At 42.4% G+C, this 17227-nt stretch overlaps 2 protein-coding genes across 5 annotated transcripts in view; both read right to left on the reverse strand.

Annotated features, from left to right (window-relative positions):
* The window catches only part of LOC115255007 (uncharacterized), a 717425-nt gene that overhangs the window by 377308 nt on the left and 322890 nt on the right, over positions 1-17227 (reverse strand). The gene's annotated exons all lie outside the window — the stretch shown is intronic.
* On the reverse strand, positions 3744-4416 carry LOC109419784 (microsomal glutathione S-transferase 1-like). Its single transcript, XM_019694071.3, has 2 exons — positions 4204-4416; positions 3744-4139 (listed from the first exon to the last, which is right to left on the reverse strand). Exons 1-2 carry the CDS (start codon positions 4327-4329, stop codon positions 3819-3821), a joined length of 447 nt encoding a protein of 148 aa, XP_019549616.3. The 5' UTR covers positions 4330-4416; the 3' UTR covers positions 3744-3818.

Consider the following 17227-nt stretch of genomic DNA (forward strand, 5'->3'; position numbering starts at 1 on the left):
TGTGGTTCTGTGAAATACAGAAAGTGTAGCTTTTGGGTCCCTACCGGCACCAGTTCCGGGATATCTGGAAGTGACCAGAACCAAGACTATTGGCTTCTAGATGAAAAAAATCATGAAATTTGAGCCGTCGAACGATGTGGTTCTGTGAAATTCAGAAAGTGTCCCCTTTGGGTCCCTACCGGAACCGGTTCCGGAATATCCGGAAGTGGTCCGAACCATTGTCGAACATCAGCACTATGCCTATTGACATCCAGATGAAAAATCATGAATTTTGAGCCGTCGAACGATGTGGTTCTGTGAAACTCAGAAAGTGTCCCCTTTGGGTCCCTACCGGAACCGGTTCCAGAATATACAGGAAGTGGCTAGATCAATTATTGGCCATCGGCACTTAGTCTATTGGCATCCAGATGAAAAATCATGAATTTTGAACCGTCGAACGATGTTGTTCTTTGAAATTCAGAAAGTGTCCTCTTTTGGTTCTTACCGGAACCGGTTCCGGAATATCAGGAAGTGGCCAAAACTTTTTTTGATCATTGGCACTATGGCTATTGGATTCTAGATAAAAAAATCATGAAATTTAAGCCGTCGAACGATGTGGATCTGTGAAATTCAGAAAGTGTCCGCTTTGGGTCCCTACCGGAACCGGTTCCGGAATATCCGGAAGTGGCCAGATCCTTTGTTGGACATTGGCACTATGTTTATTGAGATCCACATGAAAAACCATGAATTTTGAGCCGTCGAACGATGTGGTTCTGTGAAATTCAGAAAGTGTCCCCATTGGGTCCCTACCGGAACCGGTTCCGGCCTGCTACGCGGCCGGAACATGTTCTACTGTCGCAGAACCGTGCATGTACAGGTGTGCTTGAACAAAGATTTAAAATTAATTGATTTGTTGCGAATTTCAACACGTTTTCGAGTGTTTTTCTCAAAAAGTCCCTGTTTCGGTACCTACGGTACCCCAGGTTTTTCCGGCCTAAATCCGGAACAACGGTGAACTTTTATGGTTCCATAGCATATGTCTAAAATTCAACTCATTTGTGATTTTCTGTAAAATTTTCATCAAAATCGGATGAAATTTGACAAAGTTACAGATTTTTAAACTTTTGATGTTGGCACCTGGTACTGTGAAGGTTAACTTTAATTGCTCACTCTCCTAAATAAACATGAGAAAGAAGGGGATGAATTTCACCCCAAATCGTTTTCGGAGTTGGCAACATTCTCTCAGACTACTATTATACTTTCTGGGTGTGACTCGATGTCGATAGCCACTTTACATACTTAGTTTCTTTAAAATTTATCTAAACTGTATTTTAAAAGGTTTAAACTTTTTCACCGATTTTTTCATATGTATTAAAAAAAAGGATCAATAGAATGATTGCTGTGTACATTTTTATTGATTGCTCTCAGTTGGTGCCAGAAGTGAAAATTGCATACAAGAACTTTTATAGCATCTAGTTTCCAGTGCTGACAGCCCGGCGGCAACACCATCGCTTGTATAGAGCACTGCATTGTCATAGCATGGTGCGATTATAAGCTTGGTGACCCTAACCGCACGGCTACGAGTCTGTTTTGATTTTATATGGGATTTTGACGTTTCTTGGCCTTGTTGTTAACAAAATGTCTGTAAGAGTGTAAGAGAAGGAGAGAATTTCATACGGTGCCCTATTCAATGCATCGTCTGTGCTACTCTCGGTTGTCAATTCTCTTAAATTTTCACCTCAAGCTCACGGAAGCATGGTAGTCAAGAACTGTCAAATCGTATGGAAAAATCACGGAAACGGGATAGTTTTATGAAAAGTTTGTGATTAGAAATCAACAATGGTTTAAAAAGGCAACTTTTAGTGTTTATTCCATGTTTCGGAACAACTTCGACACCGAGAAAAAAATGATTTTACTACCACACAAAAAAGTGCCATCTGTTAAATTTTTAGTTTGGAATGTTGATCTATTCTATGTACAAAAAAAAAGTTTCGTAAGAGTGATTATTACAAAATAAGACAAGTTTCAGGAAAACAGTACTAGCGTTCGATTTGAATGGGTCGTATCTATGCTGATACGATCTATTCAAATCGAACACCAGAATATTTGAAAAATACAAGTTAAGCCCTACACTGGGAAAAATCATTTTAAAAAATTCTTTCAAAAACATTATTTCGATGAATGTTTGTTTAAAGATAGGAACCGTCTTTGGGGGTAACAATGAGTCAGAGGGGCGAGATTGGGTCAAAACATTATTTGAAATATCTCAACAAATATTGCGAATATCGAATCCAAAATTGTATGGTGTCATCCTCGTTGTTGCCATAAGTTTATGTCAAAAAATGAGGTTTCTAGAGCAACTGAATAATTTTTGATGAATCATAACAAAGGCTTGAAAATAAGGGCTTTTTAAAATACCACTTTTAAGGCTCGATAAAACATCACACTTTTGGGTGGATTAATACTTTTTTAGAATCTCAAACTCATAGTCATCATATAATTATTGGTAAGTAATATCAACATTGACCAGAATTCTATTTATTTGCTTTGTTGTCAATGCGGAACGAACTCGGTTCTCATCCACTTGTAGTTTTCAGGAGAATTGACGAACTCCAAATATTTTCTCATCATTTGTACATGCATTACCAAAGATCACAATCCAGTGATCAAAGGACTTTTTCATGCAAAAAGTAAAAATTATTGAAGAATGATTGTGGAAGTATGCATTTTTGACCCATTCTCACCCCCAACGACGGTATCGTAAAACGGGGTAGCATTGATCAGCGGGGTAACTTTGATCAGCTTGACGGACCTCATGAAATGTTCAAACATTTTTAGTTGAATCAGTTTTTTAGTTCTTAAACCATCTGTATCCTGCTATTATTAAGCTATTGAAATAAATATTTTTTCCTCGACTGTGTTTCGTAGCGTAATGAGATTCTTGTTAAACAATCATGCTTGTCATGAAATCACTGTATAACTTCAATATGATATCCTACAGTTGGATTTAAAAAATGAAACTTTTATGAAAGTGCTTTTTTTTCAATAAAATATACGATTTAATCAAAGTAGGCTATCAATCCCTAAAGCCGTTGCCTACTTTTAGGCGTTATTCTCGGATTAGAAGATTTTAATCCTAAAATAACTCAAAAAGTGCATGACTTGGAAGAATTTGGACAAAATATTTGAAATAAGAGACCCCAAGTTTAGCAAGTAAGAATATTTTCAACACAAACGACCATTGATCACTGACTTGATCAATGCGTGCTTCAAAGAAAAGTAACCCGGAAAAAATGGTTGAACTAAAATCAGTGCTTTCCCATTCTTGATTCGAAACCAACGTCTCTTTATTATCCCATTTTTACAGTCCAACCGCGAGACTAACCTCTCTCACAAAAAGCCACTTGCTCAAAGCCCGGTAGAGGGGAAGCATTTACCATTATGTTGTTTTATTGTTTTCCGATTAGCCACACGCTCGTTCAGATTTTATGAACGGCATGCGTCCGACCAATTAGTGTCACGTCAGCCTAATGGACATCGCAGACAAGAATCTCCAACTTTTTTTCCTAGCTTTAAGCGATTTCCAAGGGTGTGACGATCAATCCAAAAGAAAACCATTAAACATTTCAAAGTGATTTGCAAAACGTGCCCCGAATGCCGAACCTGGTACTGACTGGGGGGAGTCCAGCCCGAAGCTTCGTCATCCGGTGTTATTAGTTATTCATGGCTGTCGTCAACTCCGCTCGGTATGAAATTGTTTACGATTTTTCTCAGGTCCCCTGTTTCGCTTGGAATCGTTTAATTTTTATTTTCTATAAGCTAGCTCACTCTCCACCAGTCTACAGGAACGCCAGGATCGTTTTGACGGCCATGTATCCTGTGCTGAAGTAGCCCACCGCCCAGGACAATCCACGAGCTGGTTGAGGAATTACGAACACCGCGTAGACTAGGGTGTGTACAATGCGCGCTACGGCAACCGCCCGGAACAGATTGGTGGCCACGAACACACTTGGGTTGGTGAACATGTACAGGAAAGCGATGACGAAGAATGGCAGGATGTTCTCCAGATCGTTCAGATGGGCACGACGGACACGCTCCACGTCTGGATCGTTGGTAACCACCTTGACGCCCTTGGGTGCGTCCTCCGGGTTCGCGAAGGCCTACATTTGGGGATCAGATAATGAGTTGACTTGGTTGATAAGTGATTTGTTAATATGTACTTACCTTTTTGGCGTGTCGCTGCCTGCCCGTCAGGATGGACATGACCAACATCTTCAGGCCCAGCACCGAACACCAGAAGACGTACGACCGGAAGATGGTCGGATCGATGGTATCGAAAAAGTTACTCATTTTGTAAGAATTTGAGATTGGATCGAGCCGGTGCGGTGGGTATGTTTACGTTTAACTGGCCAAAGGCGAATGAAACGAGCATGATACAAGCTAGGTGGGTTTTATTTTGTCGATTGACTATCTTATCGGTTCCGTATCGACGCTGGTGCTGGCTGCTTCTTGCGGTTTATCGCGGTTACGGTGCGTTAGATAACAGATAACAAGCTTGGGGCGTGAACTGGGAATGTTGAAAACATTCTACGGATTTGACTTGTCATGATGATTATGATGCAAAGTTTCCTGCATACTTGTCATAGTTTCTAAAAATAACTTGACTAAATTTTTTTTTAATAATAGTTATTCGTACAACAAGTTGAAAATTGATAAATTTTTCAGCTAGTGTCGCACATCTATCCAATAGTGTGAATTAATGTATGACTTTGAAGTTTCCTATGATGCTCAACAACGTTCTTTCTCAAATTGTGTGTAATCATCATGATGTGCCGGAATCAAGGAATTAAAATTCGCACTCATGACTCAATTTGGTCATATTATTTGCACGGTTTACTCATTTTTATTCTCATGGAAACTGTTGTTTGGATCTGATTCATAATCAAAATTGAAATCCCACGAATTTCCTCACTATCAAACTCATTGGTAATCCAACTGGCCATCCCACTAACGGTTGTGCAACAAAATTTGTGTCGCCAGAAAACTTTTGCTCCGGGCCATTACAATTCCGACCTGTCTCGAATTTCTCACCCAACCGCGAGTGTGGTGAGTGCAGGTTTGAGTGTTCAACAGCAGGAAAAACGGAGGACAAATCGATAAATCCACCTATTGATTGTTTTATAAACCTTCTGATACTGAGTTTTTTTTTTATTTCAGCATACATATTTACGGTTATGGTATTTTAGATGAAAGTTTTGCTTGGATAACAACAGAACGAAAGATATTGATCATAATTTTATTCTTAATCACTTAACCTAATTAACAGCTCTTTTGTCCACTAGGGTACTACGTGAGCGATTCCAATTGGACGCTGCACTTCCACTTTGTACAACGCCTAAATGTATTCTATTCTATTATATTCTACTGTATTGAACTGGTTTGCCTTTGTGCTTCTTTCATTCTTCAACCCTGTCCATGGTAGAATGATGAACACGATGATGCTGGTGTGTGGCTACTGTTCCTTTTCCAGTCCGATAGGGGGTCCATTATGAGTTGCGGTTCGCCGATATCCGAATTCCGGGTCTATTAGAGCTATATGCTCCGAAGAGGGTCAGGTGCCAGCTGCGGGGGGAAGAGCAGCTGACGAAAAATTGCAAGTGCCGGGGCTGGGTTCGAACCCATGACCATCCGCTTATGAAGCGAACGTGTGGACCACTGCGCCACGGGCCCCGACATATTGATCATATTAATCATAGAAATTCTCTTAGGAATTCCTTGACTAATTCTTTTAAATCATATATATGGAGCCTCGCCAAGCTTCTAATCGCATCATGCTATGGGGTGAAAGTTTGATTCCCGCTCCTAGCGATGAAACTTTCCGTGACAATAGTTTCTATTTGGTATCCACTGGTGCGTGCTCCGTGTGTCCCTTGTCTAGTTTACCGTTTTATTCAGTCTGTGCAGCCTCTGGCTTAAGACCGTGTCCGCGTCTTATTTTTAAGCATATTCTAAGGAATAATTCGAAAATAATCCTGGATTTGCTTTAGAAATCACTAGACAGATTTATCCAGAAATTTATGTTGGGATTTATCGAGAATTAAAAAAATGGAATATTGCAGAAATACCTTCAAAAATTCATTCAGAAATTCTAGAGACATAACCTACACGTTACGTTTTGCGCGAGAAACAAACTTTTTGTCCAATCGTCAATCCGGAGACGGCAGGTTTAATTCCCGTTCCGGACGGGAACTTTTCTCGACTGATCTGGCATAGTGTTTCATTGTACTTGCCTCATAATGTACAAATCCATGCAATGGCAATCGAAGAAAGCCCTTCAATTAATACAGTTATAACAGTTCTGTGGGAGTGCTCAAAGAACACTCACTAAGTTGATATGAGGCAGGCCAAGTTACAGTAGGAACGTTAAGTCACAAGAAAATAAACAGAAGAATAAGTAGTGCTTACTTAGAATAGAACTAAAGATTCTTTTGGAAATTCGTCAAGAGTTTTTTTGGAAAATTTGTCCAGGTATTTATTATAAATTCCTCTAGAAATTTATTCAGAAAATTTTTCAAGTTTTGCTTTAGCGAATTCTTCAGAAATTCCGCCAGTGTAGTGGACGCCCTTTATGATGACCCGCTTTAAGGTGAAGATATAATGAAACCTCACCTTGAATTTCCAAGAGCACAAATTTGAAGAAACAAATGGCGGATTGCACTGCAAGGTTGATCGATTGGTTACGACCAGCGGCTGATCAATCGTTCAACTTTTCAGCACTTTGCGATATTTGGTTCTTCAGATTTGTGGTTTCGAAAATTCAGAGCAATTTTAGTATGGTGCTATCGTTTTAATTGCCCTTCAGGCAATCAATCAAATAAAGTGTGCTAACGGGTTACATACATACATAACATACATTTATTTGTTCAACTTCATTAAGATAAGGGGCTGTCCATAAACCACGTGGTCATGAGGGGGGGGGTTCGGCCAATGACCATTTTGTATGGACGAATAAAACATTTTGTATGGACTAATGACCACGCGGGGGCGGGGGGGTTGAGAAGTCCCAAAAAAATGACCACATGGTTTATGGACAGCCCCTAATACATAATCAACAATAGTACGCCATAATACTCGGTTTGTGGCTGCCGCTCTCCATCCTCGGTCGCGCTCAATGCTCGCCAGGTCACGCTCCACCTGGTCCGCCCATCGTGCTCTCTGCGCTCCACGCCTTCTTGTGCCAACCGGATCAGTTGCAAACACCAGCTTTGCAGGGTTGTTGTCCGGCATTCTTGCAACATGCCCTGCCCACCGTATCCTTCCAGCTTTGGCCACCTTCTGGATGCTAGGTTCGCCGTAAAGTGCAGCGAGCTCGTGGTTCATCCTTCTTCGCCACACACCGTTCTCCTGCACACCGCCGAAGATCGTTATTAGCACGCGTCGCTCGAAAACTCTGAGTGCTTGCGTGTCCTCCTCGAGCATGGTCCATGTCTCGTGCCCGTAGAGGATTACCGGTCTTATTAGCGTTTTGTAGATGGCGCATTTGGTGCGTGGGTGAATCTTTTTCGACCGCAGTTTCTTCTGGAGCCCGTAGTAGGCCCGACTTCCACTGATGATGCGCCTCCGAATTTCACGGCTCACGTTGTTGTCAGCCGTCAGTAAGGATCCGAGGTAGACGAATTCCTCCACCACCTCGAAAGTATCCCCGTCTATCGTAACATTACTACCCAGACGGATCCGGTCGTTTTCGGTTCCGCCTACCAGCATGTACTTTGTTTTTGAGGCATTCACCACCAGTCCGACCTTTGCTGCTTCGCGTTTCAGGCGGGTGTACAGCTCTGCCATCGTTCCAAATGTTCTGGCAATAATGTCCATGTCGTCCGCAAAGCACACAAATTGACCGGATTTTGTGAAAATCGTTCCCCGGCTGTTGAGCCCGGCTCGTCGCATCACACCTTCCAGAGCGATGTTGAAAAGTAAGCATGAGAGTCCATCACCTTGTCACAGTCCCAAGCAAGATTCGAATGAACTGGATAGTTCACCCGAAACCCTTACGCAGTTTTGAACACCGTCCATCGTTGCTTTAATCAGTCTAGTCAGCTTCCCAGGAAAGCCGTTTTCGTCCATGATTCTCCATAGCTCTGCGCGGTCGAGACTGTCGTATGCCGCTTTGAAGTCGATGAACAGGTGATGTGTTGGGACCTGGTATTCACGGCATTTCTGGAGGATTTGCCGTACGGTAAAGATCTGGTCCGTTGTCAACCGGCCGTCGATGAAGCCGGCTTGATAAGTTCCCACGAACTCATTTGTTTTAGGTGACAGACGACGGAAGATGATCTGGGATAGCACTCTGTAGGCAGCATTCAAAATAGTAATCGCCCTGAAGTTTTCACATTCCAAATGGTTGCCTTTCTTGTGAATGGGCCTGATTACCCCTTCCTTCCACTCCTCCGGTAGCTGTTCGGTTTCCCAGATCCTGACTATCAGCCGATGCAGACAGGTGGCCAACTTTTCTGGGCCCATCTTGACGAGTTCTGCTGCGATACCATCCTTACCAGCTGCTTTGTTGGTTTTGAGCTGGAGAATGGCATCCTTAACTTCCCTCAGCGTGAGAGTTGGTTCATTTCCGTCCTCCGCTGCACTGGCGTCGTCGTTTCCTCCGTTGCCGTGGGCTTCCGTGCCTACGTTCTCCACGCCGTTCAGGTGCTGATCGAAGTGCTGCTTCCTCCTTTCGATTCGTCCGTCAAGAGGCCTTCGTTTTTATTCCTGCATATTTCGGCTCGCGGCACGAAGCCGTTTCGGGATGCGTTGAGCTTCTGATAAAACTTCCGTGTTTCTTGGGAACGGCACAGCAGCTCCATTTCTTTACACTCCGCTTCTTCCAGGCGACGCTTTTTCTCCCGAAAAAGGCGGGTTTTCTGTTCCGCTTCTGTTTGTAACGTTCCACGTTCTGTCGAGTCCCTTGCTGCAGCATTACCGCCCTCGCTGCGTTCTTCTCCTCCAAAACCGTTCTGCACTCTTCGTCGAACCATTCGTTCCGTCGACTCCGTTTAACATACCCGATAGTGCTCTCGGCTGCGTCGTTGATGGCTGCTTTCACTGTACTCCAGCAATTCCCTAGAGGGGCCTCATCAAGCCCGCCCTCGTCCGGCAATGCGGCCTCGAGATTCTGCGCGTATGCTGAGGCGACATCCGGTTGCTTCAGTCGCTCTAGGTTGCACCATCGCAGTCGCCGGTACCGTACATTGTTGATGACGGAGAGTTTAGGGCGCAGTTTGACCATCACCAGATAGTGGTCGGAGTCGATGTTCGTGCCACGATAGGTCCTGACGTCGATAATGTCGGAGAGCTGCCGTCCAACAATCAGAACGTGGTCGATTTGATATTCCGTATGCTGTGGTGATCTCCAGGTGTAACGATAGAAAGGCTGTGCTGGAAAAAAGGTGCTACGTATGGCCATATTTTTGGAGGCGGCGAAATCAATGAGCCGTAGGCCGTTTTCGTTCGTCAGCTGGTAAGCGCTGAACTTACCAATCGTCAGTCTGAATTCCTCCTTATGGCCTACCTGAGCGTTCAAATCTCCTATGATGATCTTGACGTCGTGGCTTGGGCAGCGATCGTACTCGCGTTCGAGCTGCGCGTAAAAGGCGTCCTTGTCATCATCAGTCAGTGGGTTGTGCACGTTTATTATGCTGAAGTTGCAGAATCGGCCCTTGATCCTCAACCTGCACATATCACCCATCACGATGAAAGCTGTTCCTTGCTCGCATGTGTTGCCGCAGCTCTGGTAGATGATATGATTACCTCTATACGTTCGCACCTTGGATCCTGTCCAACACACCTCCTGCAGCGCTACGATGCCGAACCCCCGGTCCTTCAGCACATCGGCGAGTATGCGGGTGCTCCCAATGAAGTTGAGAGATCGGCAGTTCCACGTACCGTTCACTGGGGTCGTTGCCGTTGGTCTTGGTTCGTATTATTCTGTTGCTGATTTTCCGTTACAATGGTTTTTTACGGCTGGCTCGTTGGGCCTGACACCAACCCCCTACTTTCCGGGGGACCATAGTGCACAGTTGAGCTTAGAGTCCTTCCCTGGCACTCGGACACAGATCAGCCGCCCCTAACATGGGGATCAGACGCTGTTGTGAGCCGCTCCTCCTGGAGAACAGACGCTCAGGTTTGCCGAAGCAAACCCCCCCCCCCCTTCCCTGTCAGCCTACGACCAAAGTTCCCACCGGGGTTGGTTACCCGATCTTCCCTAAGGTTGCTCATAGTTTCCGGCCGGTACCACGAGGAGGTAGGGATAGGAGTTGCTGGGCAGATGCTAGTGGATCACAATTGGATCTGCATTGCGCAGCATACCCAGCCTTTACCGTGCTAACGGGTTAAGAAAAGTGAAATGTTTCTGACCCGTCTAAAAAGAAATATAGTGAAAAGAAACAACGAAGCACACGAAGTTAACTATCTACAAAACACTTATTAGACCGGTTGCCCTCTGTGGGCACGAAGCCTGGACCCTACGTGCAGATGACCAAAGCGCCCTTGGAGTTTTCGAACGGAAGGTGTTGCGTACCATCTACGGCGGAGTGCAGATGGAAGACGGGACTTGGAGAAGGCTAATGAACCACGAGCTGCATCAGCAGTTGATAGAACCAACCATCGTCCACACCGCGAAAATCGGGAGGATGTCGGATAACAACCCGACTAAAATGGTTCTAGAGAGTCATCCGACTGGTACAAGAAGACGTGGTGCGCAGTGAGCTCTGTGGGCCAATCAAGTGAAAAACGATTTGCGCAGAGTGCGTGACTGAAGACGTACAGCCATAGACCAAGTCGAATTGTACGTACAGCAAAGGACACTCAGGAGGCCCGTGCACAGAAAAGGTGACAAGGGAGGGGTTTCCCTAATTTTGGAAAAGGGCGGAGGGACGCCTGGTGTATGAGACATTGGCAATGGGAGGTGTTTAATCTCCAAAACCCCTCCCTTGTGCACGGGTCAGGCCTTAGTCTGATTGTTAAGGAAAGGTAATGATCGATGACAGCAAAAAGCAAAATCAATGGTAATGTTATCACCATGACCATCAAGCTCAATAGTCATAGTGGAGAGAGTAATGATGCACTTAAGTTTAGCAAATAAGAATGTAGGATTTGAAAACGTTAACGATAATTATGCTATAATGTCAGTGATGAAATTTGTAAGGAGATATAACATGATGATGTTTCGGGCCTTGACGTAATTATTCCACTCTGGTTCTGCGAAGCCTCACAGCGAGTTTTCATTGTAGGAATTTTCGTATAACTTTGTCGGATAGACCAAACTGCCCAGCAAGAATAAAAACGAATCTCCCTCAGCAGCCCGTTTAAAAACGATTCCACCGCCACTCCATCAGATCCTTAGCTGGGAGCGCGAAACGCGAATGATGGTCACAGTCGGCAGCAGGACTCCCTTGAGGGTGCTTTTATAGTGCAGATTTTTTTTTCTCCTTCCCTTCGGTTCAAAAATACGACCGTACGTTATTACACAATTTCATGATTCCTCTGCTTTTTATCCAACAAAATGACCGCTTTCGGGTTCCTGGTGGTGGTCACCGGTAGGCAGCCAGCGTGCCGGTTGTCGCGTCGTCGACGTCGCCGCGCGTCCAAGGTATTGAAAGTCCTTCCGGCAGCGCAGGGCGCATAACAGTTGGAGGGAGTGCAAGCGCGCCACTTGCCCGTGATCCCAAGGACCAGAGAGAGCTGATTGCGAATAGCGAAAATGGAATTTGACTGTGGCTAGCGATATGCACCAACACGACGACGATGATGACGACGCCAGCGACGACGGTAATTTTATTCAAATATTCAATATCATACAGCAAGTACGAGGCCAGCGTGGTAAAATATTTTACGTGAGTTTTTATCCGCGAGTTATTAGAGACTGGGTGGACTGACTGCTGGTGACCGGGAAATATCCTTTTTTCATGATGGTGGTGGGATCTTTTTTATCGGTAAAAGTCAGGGATATGAATCGCACTTATTATGGTGGCGTTTGCAATACTAATTTAAAAAGCATGGATGGCGATTTCTGAATTACTACAAGAATTACTGCCATCATTTATTTCACTTTGAAGCTTTGTAAAGCTTTGATGCATCTTCTTCTTCTTGGCGTTAAAACTGTAGTAAAATCGGGCTCTCAGCTTAGTAACCTCCATTTATATAGGATCCATTTAGGTAAAATCTATTTGGGTCCCTCCATTTAGGTAACTCCATTTAGGTAACGTTACCTAAATGGAATTTGATTATGTTCAGAGCCGTTGGAGCACTCAAAGATAAAGTTGATTTACGGGAAAAAGGCGGAATTAAGAGTTAAGGGACGTTTATGGAGTGTTTAAGTGTTAAAAGTTTAAGGGTTTCCAAGAACTCCCTGGAGTGTAGGCCATCCGATGATGCTTACAAAGCCTCATGTTGCTATGTGTTGTCAAGTGGTAAATTCGTTGTCAGTTTGAGGATCTCCAAGAACTTCCTTGAGGTCATCGAATCTACGAGGGCTACAGTATGCGGCAAGAAAAAAAAATGCGAAAGTGTTTTTAAACTTCAAGCTTCATTTTTGTCCATTTGACGTTGACCAATTTATGTTTCAACGTTCCATGATCTCTATCAGACTAATTTTCTGAAAAGTTTAAATAAAAAATCCCATTTTGGTCACTGACTTTTACAAGACGGTGCCTGAAGCTGAACACAATCAGAATTTTCAAACCACTAAAATGTACGCGACCTGTGTAAATTTCATATGTGATAAAACAAAAATATCAATTATCTCTACGATATCATAAAATATATGTGCTTATTTCATCTGGTATGTAAAACCACATGGCTCTGGATTAGTATGGCCTGTTTGTTCATCGAATAAAAGCATTTTTTATTTACTATTTTAGCCATTTTCTCTTATGACCATTGGGCGCGCAGTTTTTAGATACCCACTTTTAAGGCTTGCATTATCATATGTTAAAAATCAAATATGTTCATTTTTATTTTGTAGTGCTAGAATATAGACATTGACTGATACACTGTCATGAAAAAATAGTCATATATATCCCATATTTAACGTGTGATAGCGCCTTGAACATTTCGCATTTTTTCCTGCCGCACCCTGTACTAGTTGTATCTAAGATCATTAGGAATGAGGTTTATACTCACACAGCCCCTGGCATCTATGTTCTATCAAGTGATTGGTTCTATGATTGTATAGCTTATCCGAGAATTCCCTTGAGTTAAGGCCAACTAATCTTCAAGCGTAATCTGTGATCTATTGGAGTATTATGAACACAGCAAAAAAAATCTTGTGATATCACATCATTTTCGCTGCACATCAGTCGCGTCGTAAAAGTGATGTAAAGATTACATCCTTTCTACGCTGTAAAATAGCCGCCCAGCTTGAAAAGTAGGTCTAGCAATCGTTAGAACCGGAGCGACGGAAATATCATATATGTACACAGCAAATAATTTTGTAATATTCAGTCGCGTAATTTCTGGTGATGTATTCATTTTCGAACGTAATCTCACTCGGTTACATCGTTTTCCAACAATTATCACACTCACTATGCACACCCTGGTTGGTACCGGAAAGTATCAACAAACCCATTCCAGCAGGTACCTAGAAGCAGTATCATATTTATCACCTACCTTCTAACTCGGTGAAATAGCTGAGAGGTAAGGAATATGCCTCACAATCAACGGATCAGTGTACGAATCCATGCCAATATTTTACTTATATATGATTCATCTAAAGATCCGGTTCTAGCGATTGCTAGACCCACTCTCAAGCTGCGGCGGCTAATTTGTTGCATGAAAATGATGTAATTGTTTACATCACTTTTACGACGCGACTGATGTGCAGCGAAAATGATGTGATATCACAAGATTTTTTTTGCTGTGTATAAGAAAAATATTGGCACGGATTCATACACTGATCCGCTGATTGTGAGGCGTATCCCTTACCAATCGGCCATTTCACCGAGTTAGAAGATAGATGATAAATAAGATATTGCTTCTAGGTATCTGCTGGAATAGGTTTGTTGACACTTTCCGGTGCCAATCAAGGATGTACATGGAAATTGTAATAATTGATAGAAAACGATGTAACCGAGTGAAAATATATCAGAAAATGGATACATCGCCAGAAATTACGCGCCTGGAAATTACAAGATTATTTGCGGTGAATGAAATTCAGGCTTGCATAGCCTCGTGTAACTATGTGCTGTCAAGAGGTGAGTTCGTTGTTAAATTGAGGATCTCTAAAAACTTCCTTGAGTATAAGTTATCGGATCTACTAACGTTTTGGTTGTCTATTTGAGATTTACGACTAAGGTTCATACTCACCCAACCTCAGGTAACTACACACTTAGAAAAAAATCATGTAAATTTGCGTCACTTTGGATGCACATATGCAAGCGACACATATGACGTAAATTTAAACGTCCAAGTAATGTAATTTTCTGTCACATTTAATTGATTTTTTCGTCGTATGAAACGTAAAGATGCACGATTTGCAAATTGTTAACGTCGCATTGAACTTAATTTTACAATAATGACGTATTAATAAGTCAAAAACTCATAAGTTTACGTCATTAAATTGTTTTCGTTCTGTGCAATAAATTTACGTCATGCGTAATTCTGATTTTTCCGTAGTGTGTATGATCTATCAAGAATTCGAAGAATCTTTAAGGGTCTCCAAGAATTCTCTTGAGTATAGGGCATCGAATCCCATAAATGAAACCCCATGAGCCTCTTAGGCCCTCTTAATCCTCTTGAAACGCTTTGAAACGCATAGGAACGATTTGAAACGCCCCTGAAACCCCTATGAAACCTACGATAACTTTATCTGCAAGCCTCTGAAGCCCCCTTAAACCCCTGTGAAACCTCCCGAAGCGCCATGATACCCTCTGAAATGCATTGGAACGCTTTGAAATGCCTTTGAAATACCTATAAACTCTCCGTGAAATTGACCTGAGATCCTCTGAAGCCCTCTAAAACGAATGTGAAACTTCCTGAAACGCATTGAGCGCTTTGAAGCGCCTTTGAAACCCTCATGAAACCTCCGTGAAATACACCTACGAGACTCTTAGGCCACCTCAAATTCATCGGAAACCTTCTGAAATGTCTTAAAACGCATTGAAGGCATTGAAACACATTCAAACGCTTTAAACCGCTTCTGAAACCTCGATGAAACCAATGTGAAATTCACCAGCAAGCCTCTGAAGCCATCTTAAGACCCTCCCCCCCCCCCCCCCCAAACCACCGGAAACGCCCAGAAACGGATTAAAACATCCAGAAACGCCTTGAAACGCATTGAAGTGCCTCTAAAACACCTATGAAACCTCCGTCAAATACACCTGCGACACTCTGAAGGCACCCTTAAACCTACTGAAACCTCCTGAAAGGTTATGTTACGGGTATTAACGGCTTTCAGTCTTCGCGTAATCATAAACGGATTTATGCTCTACACCTGACGTTTCGGCTACATGTATTGAGCCTTTTTCGAAGGATAGATAATCACTCCGTTCAATCGTGAGTTATAATGTGTTGAACATAGTCGCACGTCATCTATTCAGTGGTTGAGTTCGATCGTTGGCGCACTTTTTAAATCTACCGGTTCACTTATATTGGTTTTTGTTTTACCTTCTACACTTGCCGGTCACTTTCGCGCCAATTTCGGATGTTCAACACATTATAACTCACGATTGAACGGAGTGATTATCTATCCTTCGAAAAAGGCTCAATACATGTAGCCGAAACGTCAAGTGTAGAGCATGAATCCGTTTATGATTACGCGAAGACTGAAAGCCGAAAATACCCGTAACATAACCACAATCACAGTCGATCCCCATACCTCCTGAAAGGTCATGGAACGCCCTTAATCGCATTGAAATACCTTGAAACGCTTTGAAACGCCTTTGGAACTTCATGAAACCTCCGTGAAAATCACCTAAGAGTTTCTGAAACACCATATAACCTCTCTTAAACCTTCTTCTTCTTCTTTCTGGCTCTACGTCCCCACTGGGACTTGGCCTGCCTCGCTTCAACTTAGTATTCTTTGAGCATTTCCAGTTATTAATTGAAGGGCTTCTTTTGCCTGCCATTGCATGAATATATTTATATATATATATATATATATATATATATATATATATATATATATATATGTATATATATATATATATATATATATATATATATATATATATATATATATATATATATATATATATATATATATATATATATATATATATATATATCTGTATTAACGAGACTTTTAGCCCTAGGCTAGTTCATCTCGGGACCCACGCTTTACTTCCCTTCCGAAGGAAGAACTCACATTTTGCGAGTTTGTCGGGAGTGGGATTCGATCCCAGGTCCACGGCGTGATAGTCAAGTGTTCTAACCATCACACCAGATCCGCTTCACAATTTGTATATTGTGAGGCAAGTACAATGATACACTATGCCCAGGGAGTCGAGAAAATTTTCCCGACCAGAACGGGAATCGAACCCGTCGTCTCCGGATTGGCGATCCATAGCCTTAACCACTAGGCTAACTGGAGACCCCCTAGACCCTCCGCCCCTTTACATCTGAAAACCTTGACTCTTTCCCCTTTAAATCTGGGCTTAATTTTTATAATCATACAAATTGGGCCGAAGGGTCTCAGATTTTCATGAAAATTTTTCCACAGGCTGGGCTCAAATTCAGGGTCGCCTATTTTCCCGGAAAACACAAGTGGAAATTCTTTGTTTTCCCCTGACACTACTTTCTTTGAAAAATCATAACTCAAGAACCAAGCTTCATAGAAACAAAGTTTTTTTAGGAAATGGAAGCAAATATTCTCAGAAATTCAAGAAAAGTATAAACTGCAAGAAGTTTTCCACAAAATTTTCCACAGTTGAGAAAATTCGTAAAGAAAAGCCGGAAAATCATGCCCGAACTCGTGGAAAATTTTCAAAAAAATATTTTTGAGAAGGTTATTTCATAAGCTTTTATCGCTGAAATTTTTAGAATGCACTTTTTTTCGTTTTTGAGTTATGGCCAATTTTTTTGAAAAATGTCCATATGTATCATATAAGCCTTCGTAGAAACAAAGTTTTTTTTTATGAAAATGAATGCAAATTTTCTCAGAAATAAAAAATTATGAAGTGGAAAAAGTTTTCCACAAAATTTTCCACCGTTGAGAAAATTCAAAAAGAAAAGCCGGAAAAACTATTTCCGAACTCGCGGA

The sequence above is a fragment of the Aedes albopictus genome, chromosome 2, assembly GCF_035046485.1.
Source record: "Aedes albopictus strain Foshan chromosome 2, AalbF5, whole genome shotgun sequence".
Lineage (NCBI taxonomy): Eukaryota > Metazoa > Arthropoda > Insecta > Diptera > Culicidae > Aedes > Aedes albopictus.